This window comes from Cebus imitator, unplaced genomic scaffold (genome assembly GCF_001604975.1).
Source record: "Cebus imitator isolate Cc_AM_T3 unplaced genomic scaffold, Cebus_imitator-1.0 Scaffold205, whole genome shotgun sequence".
Lineage (NCBI taxonomy): Eukaryota > Metazoa > Chordata > Mammalia > Primates > Cebidae > Cebus > Cebus imitator.
The window spans coordinates 2,039,785-2,059,502 of NW_016107520.1; the positions used below are offsets into that span (position 1 = coordinate 2,039,785).

General features: G+C 38.5%; 1 protein-coding gene across 1 annotated transcript in view; it reads left to right on the plus strand.

Annotated features, from left to right (window-relative positions):
* CAPSL (calcyphosine like) overlaps positions 1-3,961 on the plus strand; it is a 35,813-nt gene extending 31,852 nt beyond the window's left edge. The window contains exon 5 of the mRNA XM_017548271.2: positions 3,373-3,961. Within this exon, the coding sequence (XP_017403760.1) occupies positions 3,373-3,474 (102 nt within the window). The 3' untranslated portion in view covers positions 3,475-3,961. The remainder of the gene's footprint in view (positions 1-3,372) is intronic.
* Positions 3,962-19,718: the final 15,757 nt, after the last annotated feature.

The following is a 19,718-nucleotide window of genomic DNA, read 5'->3' on the forward strand; positions in this document are numbered from 1 at the left end:
CCAAAGCCATTTCTTTTCCCCTGAGCAAAATAGATCCTCTCCAGGAGTGAAACCTACTGAAAATATGAGCTGCTAACCAATAGACAAGATTTTAATATGGACCTTGCAATGAACAGAAAAGTGGAGTGCATCAGAGAAAAAAATAATCTCAACATGTAATGGCATTTTTTCCTTTTGCATTAGATTCTTCTTTTGATTCTGCTTAACAAAATTTATTTATTCTTTCTCTGGAGTATTTAAAAAATTCTAGCAGCCATCAAACATTGTTGATCCATGTGAGTTTCACCAAAGTCCCTGTGAGCACCATGGGCTTCCGGCTCCAGCTCCCGACACTGGAGGTGTGACGATCAGCTCAAACGCTCCAAGGATCACATCCAGCTTTACAGTATGCCGCCATATAACTGTCACTCATTTCCAATTTCATTCTGTTCCAGACCCTGTAATAAATGTGCTGGGGACCTTGTGAATCAGAGCACAAGCACTTGAAATTTGAAGCAAGGGCTGAGTATATAGTCGTTTGTTATCCTGTGCTCAAAGACTTGAGTCACTTTTTCTTTTCTGACCTGAATACTTGGCATCCAGAGTCTGCTATTGACTTGGGAACATCTTGAGCTTAAGCTTGAAAGGTGTGAGTTGCTGAACTCCTGGAAACGCTCAGGACACATGTGAAACTGATGACAATCTGCAACCCAAGAGAGGGACTTAGAATAAGGACCTGGAATTCAGAGAGAAATGACACATGGAGGAGTAACTTGCTCCTTCCAGGGTTATAGTGAGTCTCAGAGTGCTTCCTGTTGATGGGATAAAGTGCTACACAATTGCAGGCTATTATCAAATGTTAGCCATTACCTTACTAAACCCAGGTCGCTCTTTTTGTTTCCAAGGGAACTGGGAAATAAAGTACCATTCCACAAATGTCATTCTTAGTCATGCTTAAAATCTCATTTAGCAATCTTACGCAAAATCCGTTTACTTAAGATTATTATTGAAGCTGCTAAGTGTGTATAGCAAATCATCACGAATTCATTTTCTACTAATTGAGGTCATTTAGACAGGGTTTGAGTGGAAGTTTACTTCTATTTCATCTGTACCAGAAAAAAACAGAGGACGGAGGTTGTTAAGCCAGTAATGCAAAGATTGTAAGGACTGTGCCTACTTAGGCCAAGTACCTGCACATAAATATATTTGCATATATTCATATATTTTTTACAGGTACTTGGAGCTATCTATCTATTGATATATAAATGTAATTAGTATGCTAGTCATAAAGAATTTTCACATATCTTTAAAAATAGTCCCAGGTTAATTGTTAATTGACAAGAGCTTGTTAGACAGCTATAGCTCAAGCTGTTTTCTAGATAGTGAAGTGTTTCTATTATGTAAATCTTATCTTGATAATATTTTTAAATAGAAATTGAATAGACATTGAAGCTGAGAACAACATTCTGCTTTACAAGGAAACATTTTTATGATATGATATAAATTTTTAAATATTTTATTTGAAAAACTGTAGATGTTTCTAGTGGTAAGCTATGTATGCATTGAAAGTAAGAACTTGGCTTAATAGCAATAGCTGAAATATCATTTCTGGGGATGAAAAATTGAGAAGTCCTTGAGTTACAAAGTTAGATATGATTTAATTTATAATACCAGCTTTGTCATTTTTTTTACATTATCATGTTTTTACATTATCAGACTGCACCATTAACATGGTTCTAATTTAATATTGTCTCTTCAATTTAAGGTTTGAAGCATTGGCAACTACTGTAATAAAAGAGTACATCTGGCCGGGTGTGGGGTCTCATACCTGTAACCCCAGCACTTTGGGAGGCCAAGGTTGGTAGATCACTTGAGGTCAGCCTGACCAACATGGTAAAACCCTGTCTCTACTAAGGATACAAAATTAGCTGGGCATGTTGGCACACGCCTGTAATCCCAGCTACTTGGGAGGCTGAGAGGCAGGATAATCACTGGAACTCAGGAGGCGCAGGTTGCAGTGAGCCAAGATCACGCCACTGCATTCAAGCCTAGGCAACAAGAGGAAAACTCCATCTTAAAAAAAAAAAGAAAAATAAAGAGTATATTTAGCTTATGTATTTCAGTTTTTAAATGTTTTCAAAAGATATTTCTTCTTATTAGCAAACACGTAACATATCACTCTTCTTTAAAAGTATACTGCCTTGATGGTACTTTTGGATCATTAAAAAATGTTATTTGTGTGGTGTTTCAGGTGATAAAATTTCTTCTTTGAAAATGATAAGGCCCTGTTCACATTTTATTCCTTCTGCTTTTAAAAGAGCAAAACATGATTACTCATAAAACTATTACTTTGACAGCCAAGAATGAAAGTTCAAACATTTGATGTTAATATTACTTTTCTTGCAGGGATGAACTACTTCCATCTAGCAGGCCAGTCAAGTTTCCAGAATGCCCAGACTTTGAGGGGTGCTTCTAGGACTGTGGGGAATAGTATGTCTGTATATGCTGGGATTAAGGAATTGGGACGGTTAAGGGTAGGGGAGAGAGAGATGGAATTTAGAGGCTGATTCCGACTCTTTGCATCTTTGCTCTTAACTTCATTGCCCAGCATAGGAAGTGCAAATCCAACCATAAACTATTAACACATATCCTGTCCATATTGAGAAGTGGGTAGAGCTGGCCTTCTAGTATCTCCTGCAGGGCTAGTACCTCTGCGCTCTGCCACTGAATGTCAGGCATCATGTCCTTCTGGGTGATCAAGGATTCTGGGAAGTACCCATTCTCTACTTCTATTCCTAGCTCTGTGTTTGGTGTAGACTCCCTTTTACTAAAGCACTTTTATCTGTTCTCTTATGCTACAAATTTCTATATCCTAAAATGCCAATAATAGTCACAATGTCCACTCTAAAGCACTGCTGTCTCACAGAACTTTCCATAATGATGGAATTGTTCTACATCTGTGCTCTTCAATATGACTGCCACTAGTCAAATATGGCTAATAGACAGTTGGAAAGTGGCTAGTGCAACTGAGAAACTGAATTTTTCATTATGTTTAATTTTAAAAAGTACAAATTTAAACAGCCACATGTGGCTAGTGGCTACCATATTGAACAGTACAGTAGAGATCTAGAAATCTTATCTTAATGTACAAAGTGATGGCCATGAGGGAACTGTAGCTGGCCAGTGAGCAGGTGAATCTTAGGCTACCCTTGCACATGTCCTGTCTCAGTGAGCTACCTCCGGGGGCACAGGCAAGCCAGGCTCTCTTTGCCTAACTTGACCCTACTTGATTGACAGTGGCAAATGGCCCTCAATAGAAAATATCTTGGAGAATGTAAAATGCTCTACTATAACTCACCATTTCCATCTTTCTTGCCTTTTTCTTTTCTTTAGGTTTCAAAAGAAGACTTTTTGAATTATTATGCTGGTGTTAGTGCTTCTATTGACACCGATGCCTATTTCATTTTGATGATGACAAAATCTTGGAGATTATAACTTTTGCCTATTAACTCTTTTGGAAATCAGGGACTCCCGGAGTGGCATGAGTTTGAAAGAATTCCAAGCTGTGGATTTGGATCAGGTGTAAACTAAATTTCCTAAATGATCTGGAGTTTTAAAAGGAATAAATAGATATTTGGTCATCTTACTTAATTATCTGGAATGTGCTTATTTTTATAAATGCCTGAGATTACATTTTTAAGTCATGAAGAAAGAAAGATGGGAGGAAGGAAGGAGAAAGGAAGGAAGAAAACTATGAAGTGATATTGGGAAGCGGTTCCTAGGTAAAACAATCTACTCGTTGTAATAGATGTTCCTTTCATAGGTGTAAATGTAGCTGCTTCCTCATACCTTCCCTTTCTAGTCTTGGAACTCCGTAGCAGAAGGTGATAATAAAGGAATTAGAGGAAGCTCTGTGTAAAATGTCCCGGACTTATTTAATCTTGGTAAATACAAATAAAATAATATTTATTTTATTCTGAAATGTGTGAATCTTTTTCTATTTTCAGATTTTAATGCAAATTTCAACATGTGCATAAACAGGGGACATAAGTGCCTCTGTTGGAAAAAAAAGGTGAGCTCAGCTGACCCACTCGGCTGAAGGCTGGGCTTTCCTGGAGCGGTCTCATTTACTTGGTCAACCTATTAGGATAAAAGACAGTGCAAGGTAAAAAGGCAGTGCCTATTGCAAATTTCAGAGGCTTTCTGAAGCTTCAGCTTAAAGTGGAGAGGAGGACTTTAAACCTTCTTTGGGAAATTCATCTTTTTGAACCCACTTTTAGGTTCCTTCTCCAGACAGGTGATGTCAGGTTTTTTGAGTCATTTCTCTTCTCTGTAACAGCGTCACAGGTAACAAATGCAGCTATAAGTTGATTGCACACACCTATAAACCCTTCACCTTGGAAAAGGGGTGAAAGTGTGGGAGAAGAGGTGGAAGGTGAAAGCTGTGCTTCTCAGGCTGTAATAAGCACATAGATCACCTGGGGGTCTTGTTAGCTTGCCCAGTGTGTTTCAGAAGTCTGGGTGGAGGTGATAGCATTAGGAGGTGGGGCCTTTGAGGATGTGATTAGGTGATGAGGGCAAAGCCCTCATTAATGGGACTCGTACCTTTATAAAATAGGCTCAAAGGAGCTTGTTCCATCATGTTGAGGACATAGTGAGAAAGTGTCAAGTAGGAAACAGGCCTTTGCTAGACACCAAATCTACCAGTGCCTTGATCATGGATTTTCCAACCTCTCAAACTGTGAAAAATACATTTCTGTTGCTTGTAAACCACACAGTCTGTGATATTTTGCTATAGCAGCTGAACAGACTAAGATAGTTGTAATGTATTGTATATAAATTATCACAGTAATTTTAATGTTTCTCTGGGGCTATATTTTTCCATGTTATTGATATTTGGAGTGTACCTTAATGGTGCGCCACTCAACTGACTGCAGCAATCAGATGCTTTCTCATTGTCATAGCAGTGGGAAAAAATAACAAATCAATAGAATTTCATAAGTCACTAGAAAGAGACATAGGCCTGCACACATAATAAACATAATTAAAGTTAAATATAATTAAAGGTGGAAAAAAATTAGAATCAAGTTGAGTTAAAAATAAGATCATTAAGATATTAGATCTAACACTTAATGTCAGTTACCAAAAATGTAGGTTGGAAGATCTTACTTTTTTGGTTGTAAAGACCCAGAAGATAGACATTGTATATGCTGTTCATTTTCACTCACATTAAGCACAGCCAAAATAGAATTCATCATTCTTTTCTCTCCACTAACCCTATCCCATCTTCCGCTTGTGCCAAGGATGCTTCTAGGTCTGAGTATCTCAGAACTTCTCTTCCAGCTGCCGAGGCTTGTAACCCCAGAATCTTTGTTCCCCTTCTTGCCAAGAGGCAGAAAAATAATGGTTAAGAGTAGAGATGCTCAAGCCAGTCTGCCTGGTTTCTTTGGTGACCTTGGGAAAATTACTTGGCCTCTTAAGCCTCAGTTTTTAATCTGTGAAGTGGAGATAATAGTGACCACATTATAGGATGAGAGTTTAAAAAGTTAATGTATGAAAAGCTTTTAGAACTTTACCTAGAACTAAATAAGCTCTGTAGAAGTGTTCGTTCTTATTTAATGCTATTTTCTAGAATCAGCTGATTATATTTTTGAGTAAGCTTTTAATCTCTTCCCCATTGTACAGATTCAGTTCATCTTACCTCAAATACAGAAATAGTCCCTGGATACGTGCCCTAACTAGAGTCATACCTTTATATCCCTCCCTCACTCTAATTCCAGAATGACTTTTCCTAAGCCTCAAGTCTATGCATATTATTTCATTTCCTAAGGACATTCACTTGCTCCCTGACCCTCACTAAAATGTTCAGACATCTTAGTATGGCATTCATGTCATTCCCAATTTTCCCTGATCTTTATTTCTAGACATATTTTGCATGACGTTCTTCACATTCCCTTGCTACAGCTACATGAAAATGATGTGATAAACTATCTAGTCTTCGTCCTGAGTTCCTGATGCAGACCTTCTAAAACTCTCTTATTTCCTGAGTGATAAAAGTGTCTTTTTGATGCAAATGAAATGACTCAGGGTGAGCCCCTATATAGGTTTAGAATATGGGCAGGTCACCAGGAAGGCCAACCATGTTATTAGAAGGTTACAACACTGGGCCAGCCAACCTCTGGGGAGAGGAGGGGTGTGGAAGATTGAGTTCAGTCATGTAGACAACCATTTAATCAGTTGTAACTATGTAATACGACTGTAATAAAAATTACAAACATTGAGGCTAAGGATCACTTCCTGGTTGGTGAACACACTGATGCGCTGGGAGAGTAACATGCCTTGATTCCATGAGGGGAGAACACTATGTATTTATTCTTAAACTTCACTTATGTGTCTATTGGTTTGATCTTCCTGTTTTGTATTCTTCAAATAAAACCGTAAGTTTAAGTATAGGATTTTCCTGAATTCCATGAGTTGTTCTAGCAAATTATTGAGCCTGAGGGGTTTGTAGGAACCTGTACTTCTTACCGGATGGCAATAAATTTAAGACTGCAATATAGAAATACTGCCAGAGTTTCCAGCTTGCCTGGCATGCTCTGCAGAATTGGGACTCAAGACTGCAACATTCTTACCTGAATTTCCAGCTGGCCAACTTGCTCTATGGATCTCAGACTTGCCAGTCCTCACAACCATGTGTGCTAATTTGTTAAAACAAATATCTCTCTCTTCCCTGCTACACACACACTATGGGTTCTACTTCTCTACAAAACACTGATTAATGCAGAAGACGTATGGGTAACCTGGGGACCCTCAAAGTAAGAGGAAAGTTTCTAAAGAAAAAATAGTCTTGTTGGGTATTATTTCCTTTAACTTGTAAGGGTGTACCTAACTCTGGGTGGTGAGTGCCAGGACTGAATTGCGGTATACCTAGCTGGCGCTGACACAGAACAATAAGCTAAGTCACTATTTTCTAAACTCGCTCATATTGCAAGGTCCTATTCAAAACCTTACAAAGTTTTACAAAGCCTTTACAAAGCTTTCCTCAACCTTTCACCAAAATTGACTTGCTCTTTCATCCCTGTGCCTCTTTTGTTGAGTGTATATGCATCTTTATATGACAGTCCATTAGTCAGATGTATAAGAAATATTACTTTATTTTCTCTAACTGACATTCAAATTTTGCAGTTTTGTCCCATTTAAGCTTGCTGGCAGAAATGTAGGCTGTCTTTCTTGGGACTCCCACTTAAGCCTGTGCTGTTGTTCTTGGATATGAAGCAGTGCCAGTGCAGAAGGAGTGAGAAGTGGGTAATCGCAGTTCACACAGGTTGTCCTTCTTTTCAGAGTCCCTTAAGTCTACTGAATTTTGGAAACTTCCCTACCACATCTGGAAAATGGCAACTTTGAAAAGCTGCCAGTGAGGTAGATGAAGAGCTCAGTTTTGAGATATCTGTGGTCCATCTAAGTGACAAATCCAATAGGCAATCGGATATTTAATCACTGAATCTCTCTCTCTCTCTATATATATATATATAGATAGATAGATAGATAGATAGATAGATAGAGAAAGATATAGATATGTAAAAGATACTACCGATGAGTACTTCTTTAAGTGTTGGAGATCTAACCTTGAACAAATAAATATAGGACACTTCTTCATGGAAATTCAATCTAGCAGACATGATTCTGAAGTTTAGATCTGGATGAAATGGAAAACCTTGAAGGTAAAAAGCCAATAAACAGAATAGTAGGAACACAGAAACAAAAGAGATCAAATGACTGATGAAGCAAGGTTTTGGAGGAAGAGAGACAGATAGAGTTAAGGGAATGAATGGTTGCTTTGGTCTTCTACAGATGACGGGTTAGCTTATTCTTAGACTAGGGTATAGCAGACAGGAATTTATCCAGTTTTGGAGTTTGCAGATGGAGATAGGAAATAGAGCAGAAACCTGAGTCCTGGTCCACATTTTTTTCAAAGTGTAGGCGAAATTATTTTCTGAGAATGAGAAAGGCTGAGGTTCAAGGGAGGACTTCAAATAAAAGGTGGAGTGTGTTTGCAATAGTCATTGAGAGCACTGAAAAACAATGCCGTCGAGCACAAATAAAGGAAAAAACAAATTTATATGAACCCCATTTGCCAGCGCTACCTGATTTTTCACTAAGCTAGTTTAGCAGATAAAGTGCAGAAACAGAGATGTGATTTGTAGGAACATGTTGTATCATCTTGTTCCAAAGGATTTGTCACTGCAATTTGTATAAGAAGTGCTTGATAACCTGTGATGGAATTATTAATTACTTAAAATATAGAAGGATAAAAAAATCTTGAAATATACTGTTGTACTACCCATATCACAAGGGAGAAATCAGATTATGACTCTAGAATAGAAAATCTTGCTATCAAGGCTATTATAGTGTAGATTTTATTGAAAAAAATGAGAATGTTAATTCTAAGTAAGAGTTATATTAATACTTTATACTTATATTTTGTATAATAATATATACATATATGTGTATATTCCCTCTTTTTCTCTCAAATTAAAAAAGCCCTCCTTTTGATAATAGACGTTCTTGTTTTCTTTTCCAACATTCTTAATTTCTTCCTTCTTTGTCACCTCTATTTTCACCAGGGACCCATCTCGTTCTTAGTACTGGAAAAGGTGAGCCATTTCTAAGACATATATATATGTGTATGTATATGTACACATATATATGTGTATATATGTACATATATGTGTGTGTGTGTATATATATATATATATATATATATATTCCACACTCAAAAAAAAGAAGACAAAAGAAATAATTGGAAGTTTCCTACTTTCATGCATCCACTACCATCCCATTCTTTTCCCCAGTAACCACTGAAAACATTTTGGAACACTGCCTTCCAAACTTTTTTCTAAGCATATTCTCATTCTAATATTTCCTCCTTTTCTCTCTAATTAAATTTTTAAAAAACCTTCCTTCTGGTAATAGACATTCTTGCTTTCTATTCCAACATTTTTAATTTCTTCCTTCTTTGTCACCCCTGTTTTGACCAGGTACCCATCTCATTCTCAGTTCTGGAAAAGGTGAGCCATTTCAAGCCAATAAGTTCATGGCATTTTCCTAGTGACTTATTGGCCCAAAGATGTGCATATGATTTCAACTGGATTAATCATATTAAAGGGAAAAAGCTCTCGTTTCATGCCTAGGAGAGTACTTTTTCAATGTTAACAATTTCAGTAAGAAATGATTATATTTTTTTGCTATCAGATTAAGAGATCTATGAACACTGAAGCCCTTGCATGACCCAACTACTTTTTCTTCCCTAAAGTTTCTCAATACACATATAGACAAAAATTATTTCACAAAGTAATGGAAAGCATGTGGCTGTGGTCTTGCTGTAATATGGATGACATAGGAAGAGCTTCCTCAAATAGGGAGGTAACACTTGTGTCTTCCTGTAAATGTAACCTGAGCTGTCCTCATGTATGACTGTAGAGATTGCATTAATGGCTTGACTCTTCACTTCTTCCTGTATTCACCAATTTTGCCATGTGATTTGAAGTTTCTACCCAAGTGGAAGTTTATTTCTTCATTCTTTGATTCCGGGTTTGGTCATATGACCTTCTTCACCAATAAAATGAAGTGGAATTGATGGGTGGGCCAGCCTTGCATTTTTCTGCTTGCCCACTTATTTCCCTGCTGTAAAAAGAGACAGCTAGGTTAGCCTGCTTGTCTCAGGAGAAAGACGGGAAATTTATGGAACAGAGGCATTCCCAACTGAACCCAGCTAACTTCCCTTCAGTTTCAGATTCCTGAGTCATCCTAACTATAGTAGTATCATAGAACCATCCAGCAGATGCCAATTTAGATCATTCAACCCTCACACAATTTGTGAGAATAAATGTTGCTTAAAGCTGCTGAGTTTTGGCGTGATTTGTTGTTGAGAATCAGTGTAGCAATAGCTGATTGATACACTGCACTTCTTGGAATTTTCATGGAAATGATAGGGGAAGAGTAAGAGAAAAGTGGAGACTTTTGGAGAGTTTTCTCTTCCTAGAAGCTTTTGACAAAATAGCATAGACATTTTTCTTTATCAGTATATGTAGCACTACCGTGCTAGTTTTAGAATGCTGGTAGTTTCTTTACTAAATTTAAAAAGTCACAACACAAGAAAAGATAAACATAAACTGGAAAAAGATAGTAACATTATGACAAGCAAAGTTCTGTTATCCTTAACATCCGGAGTCTTGCAAGTCAGCAAGCAAAAGATGAAGACTATAAGAAGAAATTTTTTTTTTAACATTAAAATAATTTTTTAATGGCTTTGTTAGTATTCCATAGTATGAATATACTACAATTTATTTAGATTTACAATTCTCCTTAGTTATAAGAAGTAATATATAGATATTTTCTACATAGAATTTCTAGGTATACACATTAAAGTTTTTGTTATATATTTCCAAATTGTACTCTTAAAAGTATGTACTAGTTTACATTCTTATTAACAGTATATAAGAAAGCCCATTTTCCTATGCCCTCCTCAGCATTGAAGTTTAGTGATCTTTTTAATTTTTACAATTTAATGGGCAAAGCATCTATCTCATTAATTTCATCAGCATTGTTTATTCTGAATGAGATTGAGCATATTTTCCTATTTTTAAAGTTTGTTTTATTTCTTCTGTGAGTCTTCTGTTAATGTGCTTTGTTCATTTCCTTATTGGACTCTTCATCTTTTGCTTGCTGATTTATAAGACTCTGGTGTCTTATAAGGATAACACAACTTTGCTTGTCATAGTATTACTGTCTTTCTCCAGCTTATTTTTATCTTTCCTTTTTGTCATGACTTTTAAAATTTAGTAAAGAAATTACCAGTATTCTAAATTGTATCTAGTCAACAGTCTTTTCCTTTTATGGCTTTTAGGTTTTACATTTTATCTAGAAATGCTTTTTACATCCAAAAAATATAAAATGATTCACCCATGTCTTCTAGCATTTGTTTTTATTTTTTAAAATTATTTATATCTTTGATTTATATAGAATTTATTTTGAAATAAGAAGTCAATTGCCTTTCTTCTTTGTTTGCAAATGGCTAGTGTGTTATTCCAACCTTATTTGGTAAATAATCCCCTTTAATCCTACTGATTACAAATGGATGAAATTTTTGTACTTACATAGATTTGTACTCACATATTCTCTGTTTTCTACCATTGATTGATCTGTCAATTCCTGCTGAATCGAATTTTAAAACCACTTTATGGTTAGTCGCTTCACAATGCTTTTTTTCTCTGGAATTGTGCAGGCTATTCTCCAACATTTATTTCTCTGCATGATTTTTAGAATAATAGTGTATGCACAGAAGAGCGTCTGGAAGCCTAAATATCAGTTATTAATTATGATTATTCCTCAAGAGTGTGATGAGAGAGCAGCATCTTCAACTTGTTATGTCACATGTCTATCTTTTTTGAATTTAAAGGCACAGGCAAATATTAGTTTAATTGTAAAGATTCAACAAAGATTTTAAAAAATAAACAAACATGAAAATATTGCAAACGGAGAAAGTATCTGTGTCTTGCAGTGTTTTTTTTTTTACTTGATTCCCTTGTGTTTTCCATATATACAATAATTTTATCTGCCAATAATGATGATTTAATTTTCTCCTATTCAATATTTATGCTTTTTACTTTTTTTTTGTTTATTTGCATTTCTTAGGATTTCTAGAACCATGTTAAATGAAGTGACAGTAGACTTTCTTTTGTTTTATCCTTCAATATAATGGAGTACTTTTAAAATTTCGCCATTGAGCATGACCCTAGCTTATCTGCTCTTACTGTTTTATTAAACTTTTTTATTTGAAAAAATAAAGCTTTAAGTATCATTCAATTCTACACTGGCAACTTCACACTTAAATTCATGAAAGTTTATAACCATGTAAAAAACAGCTTTAACAGTCATACTATAGCATTCACTGATGCTCTAATTAAATTAATGATTTTTTAGGCTCTAAAAGTTATATTTCAGTCTATCAGCAGATAAGCTTAATAGTAAAACATTTTCTGATTATTCTGCATTTTTGTCTAACGACTAGTGCAGTTAAAACTTTGCAGGTACTAATTTGTCATAAAAAAGAGAGTCCTTTTCAGTCTCTATAAGCTCTCTACCCCTTCTTTATGAAAAATCTTTACTTAGGGTAAAGGCAAATAGGTTCTAATAATTTACTGTTGAGAGGCCCTTCAGATGAACTCAAGTATTTCAGCACAATTCAGTATTTAAGCTTTATTTTTCAACCCTCAGGAGGTGTGCATATTGTTTGCTTCACTGCTTTTACCAGTGAGTCTTGAGGAGTGTGAATGTATTCCTTGAACCCAATAGGTTTTATGCATCACACTTTCTTTGTCTGAACAGCTGTGTCATTGCAAGCTACACACAAATGCCCATATAAATGTCACAAGCCATTAAAATCCAGAAATTAGGGTAGACTTTCATATGAATCTAAAATAAACTAAATAACTGAGAAAACAAAATTAAATATCTGTATTTATGAGACAAATGAAGCTTTGGAAAATTTTCTTTTCATTTCACCCCACCCTATTGTTCCCCCACTTCTGTGGTTACAGTGGTTAAAAGGACAGCTGTGGAGGCAACTGTGTATGGGGAATGCAACTGACTTCTCACATACGGCTGCTCAGATGTGCTCCTCTCTCAGGGATGTGGTGCCTGCTTCTGTCTAAACAATGTGGCTTGGCATTCTTTTATCTTTAACAGTAATGAGGAAACAAGTTGACTAATACAACATCATTTCCTAAATGTTTATTTATTCTTTGATTCAAACATTCAACATTTATGAGGGAATGCCTACAAAATTTTAGGTATATTCTTTAGCAAGAGATGCTTAAAAGCCCCTGGAAGAGTCAAACAAATCAAATAATTACAAATCAGTGTGGTGACAATAGAAATAAGCAAGGTACTATTAGGAATGCACACAGGAGTCATATTCTGGTCTGTAAGATGTTTTCCCAGAAGAGGCAATGCCTGTGGCTAGTCTTGAGGGACTGGTGTGAATTACCTAGACAATGGGGGTAGTAAGTGCAAAGGCTGGCGATTGAGACCAGGGGCTGAGAGTGGTGGCAAGAGGTGAAGAAAGAGCCAGCTTCATTTGCAAAACAAGGAAATAAAGTATTCTTTAAAAAGTCAAAAAAAAAAAAAAAAAGAGAAAGAAAGAAAGAAAGAAAGAAAAGTAGGCTGAACGATCCCTGTCTCCCACAAAACTAATGTCCCACATCCTAGGATGTCTCACATCTTAATAACGAAAACATATAAATATGTTGCTTCAATAACCAAGGGACTTTGTAGATGTGATTATGTTAAGATCTCCAGAAGGACAGATGAGCCTTGATTATCCAGGTGGGCCCAGTATAATCACAAGGAATCTTGAAAGAAGAAGGCATTGTGATGATAGAAACAGAGGATGAAATAATCCATTTAAAAGACAGAGGAAGGGGCTAGGGGCTGTGGGATTGGGAATACAGGTGGCCTCCGGTAGACAAGAAAAGCTGGAAAATAGATTCTCCCTATGAAGAGGGAGACCCAGGCTTCTCAGATCAACTTCCCCTTTGACTATCATGCTGCATTTCAATAGAAGAAAAGGTTGACTGACTGGCGCCTCCAGTTTTACCTTCCTATAGGTGACAGGCTAGGCCTTGGGGAAACTCTCCAGAAGGCACCATTTTTACAAGATCAGACCAGAAACCTTCACATATGAGTCCTAAAACTGTAAACAGGAACCCTTTCATATGTGATTCCTGAAACTGTAAACAGAAACCTTTTCACATGTGAGTCCTAAAACTATGAACCTAAGATTCTTCCACGTGTAACATCTAAAGTATAAGTCTATATAAAGGCTGAACTTCCCTTTGTTAGAGGAGTTTGGCTGTTAGGCAACTATGCCACCTTGCTCCTGGCCGAATAAACCTTCCTCCTGTGTTCGTTGTCCCAGAGATCCGTTTCCCGCAGCCACTCCTGCTACACCTACAGGCTTCAGAAGTATCACAGCCCAGCTGACACCTGGATTTTTGCCCCAGTAGACTCATTTTGGACTTCTGACGCCTGATCTGCAGGAGAGTAAATAAATTTGTGTTGTGTAAGCCACCAAATTTGTGATAATTTATTAAAGTAGCCACAAGAAGGTAATATATGAGGTCATCAAGAACCTTCCATGCTGTGTGTGTTCGTTCTTGCATTACTATAAAGAAATACCTGGGATTGGATAATTTATAAAGATGCTTAGTTGGATCATGGTTCTGCAGGCTTTACAGGAAGCATGGTGCTAGCATCTGCTTGGCTTCTGAATGTGGGGCTGTTTTAGAGGGACTTCCTGGGATCTCCGGTTTTCCCGCCTCAGGCCACTAGGGGCCAGGTAGATCTCTCTGTTTGCTGCCCACAAGCCAGGTAGGGCTCTTTGTCTGTCTCTGAATTTCCTGTGCTGGCTGTTGGAGGAGGGGGCTCTGTGACTCAGGGTTATAAAACAAGTAGCTAATCCGATAACAGAGTTGAAGATCAATCCAGAGGAAGTTTGAAAAAACTCCTCTCATTGGACAAGAACATGAATGGGGTGGGAATAACTCAAGAGTTAAAACTCCAGCCACCCCTGCCTGAAGGGATTCCTCTCTGGATCCCTTCCCACACAAGCGTGGGAGCTGTCCTTTCACTCTGCCTAATAAACCACACTTTGCCTACTCTTTGGGTCCACAAGTTTTATTCCAGCTGTAAAACTCACTGTACTTCTGGGGGTCCTTTCTCCATTCTTCCGGTTCAGGAAGGCCAAGAACCTAAGCTCAAACTGGCTTACATTTCCCTGGTGGTCTAGTGGTTAGAATTCAGCGCTGTCACTGCCGCAGCCAGACTCTGGCTCGGGTTTTACTACTCTGGTAACATGAGGAAGCCTCAGGAAACTTACAATCATGGTGGAAGGCAACAATCATGGTGGAAGGCAAAAGCAGAGTCACATGGTGAAAGCAGGAGCAAGGATGCAGGGAGGGGCCACACACTTTTAGACAAACAGATCTTGTGGGACCTCACTTACTCTTGAGAGGACAGCACCAAAGGGATGGTGCTCTCACCAGGGACCACCTTCAATACTGGGGATTACATTTTATCATGAGATTTGAATGGGGACAAGAACCTAAGCTATGTCACATGCCATGTTGGAAAGCCACTAAAGGATTTTAGTTAGGAAGTAGCTTGATCAGATTTCCTCTTTAGAAAGCTACTCCTAGTGGGGGTGGGGGATATGACAGCCAGTCTAGGGCAGGGTCAGATGGATTTCTGTGACCTCTATACCCACTTAGGGGACAACCAGGTCAGGTGAGTCTGAGGCTGAGACCAAGTGGGTCTTTGTGCCATCTTTCTCTGTTTGTCAGAAAAGCTCTTCCTTCTCCTCCATCTACCAGTACTTACTAAATATTTGTTTTATTTCAAGAATAATAAAGGTAGTGGAACTTGAATTTTAGAATTGGAGAGAGGCAATAAGAACAATCAGCCAAAATAAATTAATTAATATTAATAATTAGTAATGAATTAGTGGTTAATAATTTGCAGTTAATATTAAGGAAGGGGTTTTGGGGGAAATAAACAGGGAGGCATGATAGAGACTATCAGGAGGGCCTTATTTTCATCAGGATGACCACTTCTGTGGCAGTTACACAGAAGCTAGGACCTGGAGTAAGAAGGAGCCAGCCACACAAAGATCCAGAGAAACCGTGTTTCAGATGGAGAGAGCAAGAGCAAAGGTCTTGGGACAGGCAGGCTGGCTGATTTCCTATTACAAGGTGTTCTGGAGGAAAAGGATAAAAGCTCTCACCCAAGCTCTAGCTTATCTAACTCTCAGTCAGTAAGTAATAAGACACTCAGAAAGCTATTAACTGCAAGCTCCTATTTCAGGGGCCTAGGGATTTCCCTGGAGCCCCACAAGTTCTACCATCTCTATTATTCTTGGAATGAAACAAATATTTAGTAAGTACTGGCAGATGGGAGTGGGAGAGAAAAAGGAATAACTTTTCTGACAAGGAGACAAAGGTGGCACAAAGACCCACCTGGTCTTAGCCTCAGGCTCACCTTATACCTGGTTGTGGCATCCCCTGAGTGGGTATAGAGGTCACAAAAATCCATCTGTCCCTGCTGTAGTCTGGCTGTCATATGACCTATTCTCTACTTTCACGGGGGGATCATTCTAAAGAGGAAATTTGATCAAATTGCTTCTCATGCTTGAAGAGGCAGAGGTCTAGAGGATGAAAAAGCTTCTGGGACAACACTTGGAGACCCAGTTAACAGTATGTGTATCATCCATGTTCAAAGGAACATGATGGGTCCTGACACATTAGCAGTAGATACAACATAGACAGTACCATTCGCAGACCAGACAGGAAGTCTAGAGCTCGGGGGAGTCTAAAAAATTCACATGGCCCAGATGTCTCCTCCCAGTACCATGTCATTCATTTTCTAGGCCTGTCATAGCAAAGCACCACAGACTGAGTGGCTTACACAAGAGATCTATTGTCTCACAGTCCTGGAGCCTAGAATGCTGAGATCCAGGTGCCAGCAGGCTTGGTTCCTTTTGAGAGCTGTGAGGGAGAATCTGCCTTATGCCACTTTCTTAGCTACTGATGATTTTCTATCAATCTTTAATACTCATTGTCTTTTAAAAACATCACCCTGATCTCTGCCTTCATTTTCACATGATGTTTTCCCTATGTGCATGTCTGTCTCTAAATTTCCTTTTTTTTTTAAAAGGATACCAGTCATACTGGATTACACTGCACCCTAATGACATTTTAAATTGATTACCTGTTTAAAGATATTATCTCCAAATAAAGTCACATTCTGAGCTACTGCATGTTAAGAATTCAACATATGAATTTTGGGGGGACACAAATCAATTCATAACACCATGTATCTAAAACTCTAAGGAGAATGGAAGGAGAAGAAATCCAAATTTGAGTGAAGATTTAATAAGAGACTGAACTGAAAATGGCATGACTGAGTTAGCTTGTGTGTCAAACAGGCTTTAACATGACCCCTGTGATCCCCAACTCCTGAGAATCATGTCTTTGCATAATACCCTCCCCTTGTGTATGGGTGGGACCTCTGACTTGCTTCTAACTAACAGAATATGGCAAGATGATGGGATGTCATGCCTGTGTTAATATCACTTATATAAGACTTCATCTTGCTAGTAGACTCACTTTCCCTTTCTGGCTTTGAAGAAGCAAGACTGTTATTGAAAGAGTGCTTATGGGCTGGTGTTATTGAAAGAGAGCTTATGGGTGGGTGGATCACCTGAGGTCAGGAGTTTGAGACCAGCCTGGCCAACAAGACAAAACCCTGTCTCTACTATGAAAAATACAAAAATTAGCTGGGCATGGTGGTGTGGCCTGTAATCTCAGCTACCTGAGAGGCAGGAGAATCTCTTGCACCTGGGAGGCAGAGGTTGCAGTGAGCCAGGATCGTGCCACTGCTCTCTAGCAGCCTGGGCAACAGAGCAAGACTCTGCCTAAAAAAAAAAAATAAAAAGGCATATGAAGAGGGCCATACAAGAGGCTGTGGGACCTTTGGGAGCCAAGAGTGAGAGCTATCAGGAAGCTGGAGCTCTCAGTTTTACAAGCAGAAAAGAATAAATTCTACCATAACCTAAGTAAGCTTGGAAATAAACCGGTTGCCAATGGAGCCTCCAGAGGAGAAACAAGCCTGGGCCAACATTTTGATTGTGGCCTTGCTTAGGATTCAGCCAAGCCTTGCCCAGACTCCTGACCTACAGAGGTTGTGAGATAGAAAATGTGTGGTGTTTTAAGCTGTTAGAAAAGGAAAGAAGGAGGAAGAACAAGAACAAGAAAAAGGAGTAGGTGGGAAGGGGAAGGGAAAGAGGAGAAATAAGGGAGGAGGAAGAGGCCAGGAAGGGGGAGGGGTAGAGAAACAGGAGCTATATCTTCCTTTCTTTCCAAGTTCCCCTTGCCACAAGCCCGTGTTAGGGTGTGTGTGGCTTTAATTAGAATATGAGACTGCATCTTAAAACAAGAAGAATTAAATTTTGATCACTTAAAGGAATCTTCTTCAGAAAGGGATATTCAACAGAGCATCTTTGGAGATGAGTAATTAAAGAAATGTCAGAATTATTTTAATTTATATCCTACTGAATTAAGATTCCTTCCTAAAACCTGATACGTACATGCACAGAAAATGCATTATTTCACATCACATTCCTGATTAAAATCCTGCCCAGCACCTCTATTTTCTGCAGAAATAAATGATAATTCTTAGGCTGGCATGCCAAATGCCTAATCATTGGCCCCCGCCAATTCTGCCAAGCCTGATCTCCAGCCACTACTCTGCAGACTGTATGGACTAGGAAAACCAAGTGAAATAACTGTCCACGGAGGGCTTCTACTGAACCACTTGTTGAGAGGAGCAGCACTCTCTGTTCTCTCTGTTAAATACATTGACGCTCACATTGAGATTTAACTGCTAGTAGGCTGTCTTCTAGAGCAGCGATCCTCAACCTTTTTGGCACCAGGGACCAGTTTCATGGAAGACAGTTTTTCCACGGACTCAGGGGAAGGGGTTGGTGGTGGGACTGGTGTGTATGATTTCAGGATGAAACTGTTCAACCTCAGCCATTAGAGTCTCATAAGCATGCAACCCAGATCCTTCAAATGAACAGTTCACATTAGGATTCACACTCCTGTGAGACTCTAATGCTGCCACTGATCTGACAAGAGGCTGACCTCAGGTGGTAATGCTTGCTCACCCGCCACCCATCTCCTGCTGTGTGACCTGGTTCCTAACAGGCCATGGACCAGTACTGGTCTGTGGCCCTGGGGTTGAGGACTCTTGTTCTGGTGCACTCCACACTTCTGATCCCACCAATTACCATGTAAAACTCATCTGAGTCAGTTGTGTGCATTCCCAAACTTGTTTGAGCCAGCAGGACTTGTAATTGTATTATGCAAGATTATGGAACATAAATATGCAAAAATGGCTGCTGATCTATGAAAACTACTTTGAATGGTTTGAAAAGACTTGATAATAATATGTTAGCAAATTGAAAAAAATGTTACTGCAAATTGGGATGGAAAAGTGATGATAAAAGATCTGGGAGCAGAAAATCTTAAAAAAGCTAGTCCCCTACACTTAGCTTTCTTTGCAAGAGTTTTAAAGTCCTTTCTCATTAAAAAAAAAGTCAAACTGGAAAGAGTAGATTGTGTGTTATGGGAGTCTCTTACCTAAGGAAGAAAAAGGTGAAGGTACAATTAATAACTTCACATTCAAAGAATGGAATCTTGTAACTTATCACGGTTTGACATTGTGTTCCCCCAAAATTCCTATGTTGAAATTCTAACCCTTAAGATGATGGTTTTAGGAAGTGGGACATTTAGGAGTGATTAGGTCATAAGGGCAAAGCCCTCCTGGCTGGGATTAGTGCCCTTATGAAAGAGGCCCAGGGGAACTTGTTTGTCGCTTCCACTATGTGAAGACAGTGAGAAGTTGGCAGTCTGCAACCCAGAAGAGGGCCCTCTCTGGAACCCAACCATGCCGACACCCAGATCTTGGACTCCCCAGCCTCCAGAACTGTGAGAAATAGATTTCTGTTATCAGTTATAAGTTACCCAGTCTATGGCATTTTGTATAGCAACCCAGATGGACTATGATGTAATAAATGTGTGGTGAATGAATATACAGCCAGCTGTTTTAAATTAAAGTAAAAT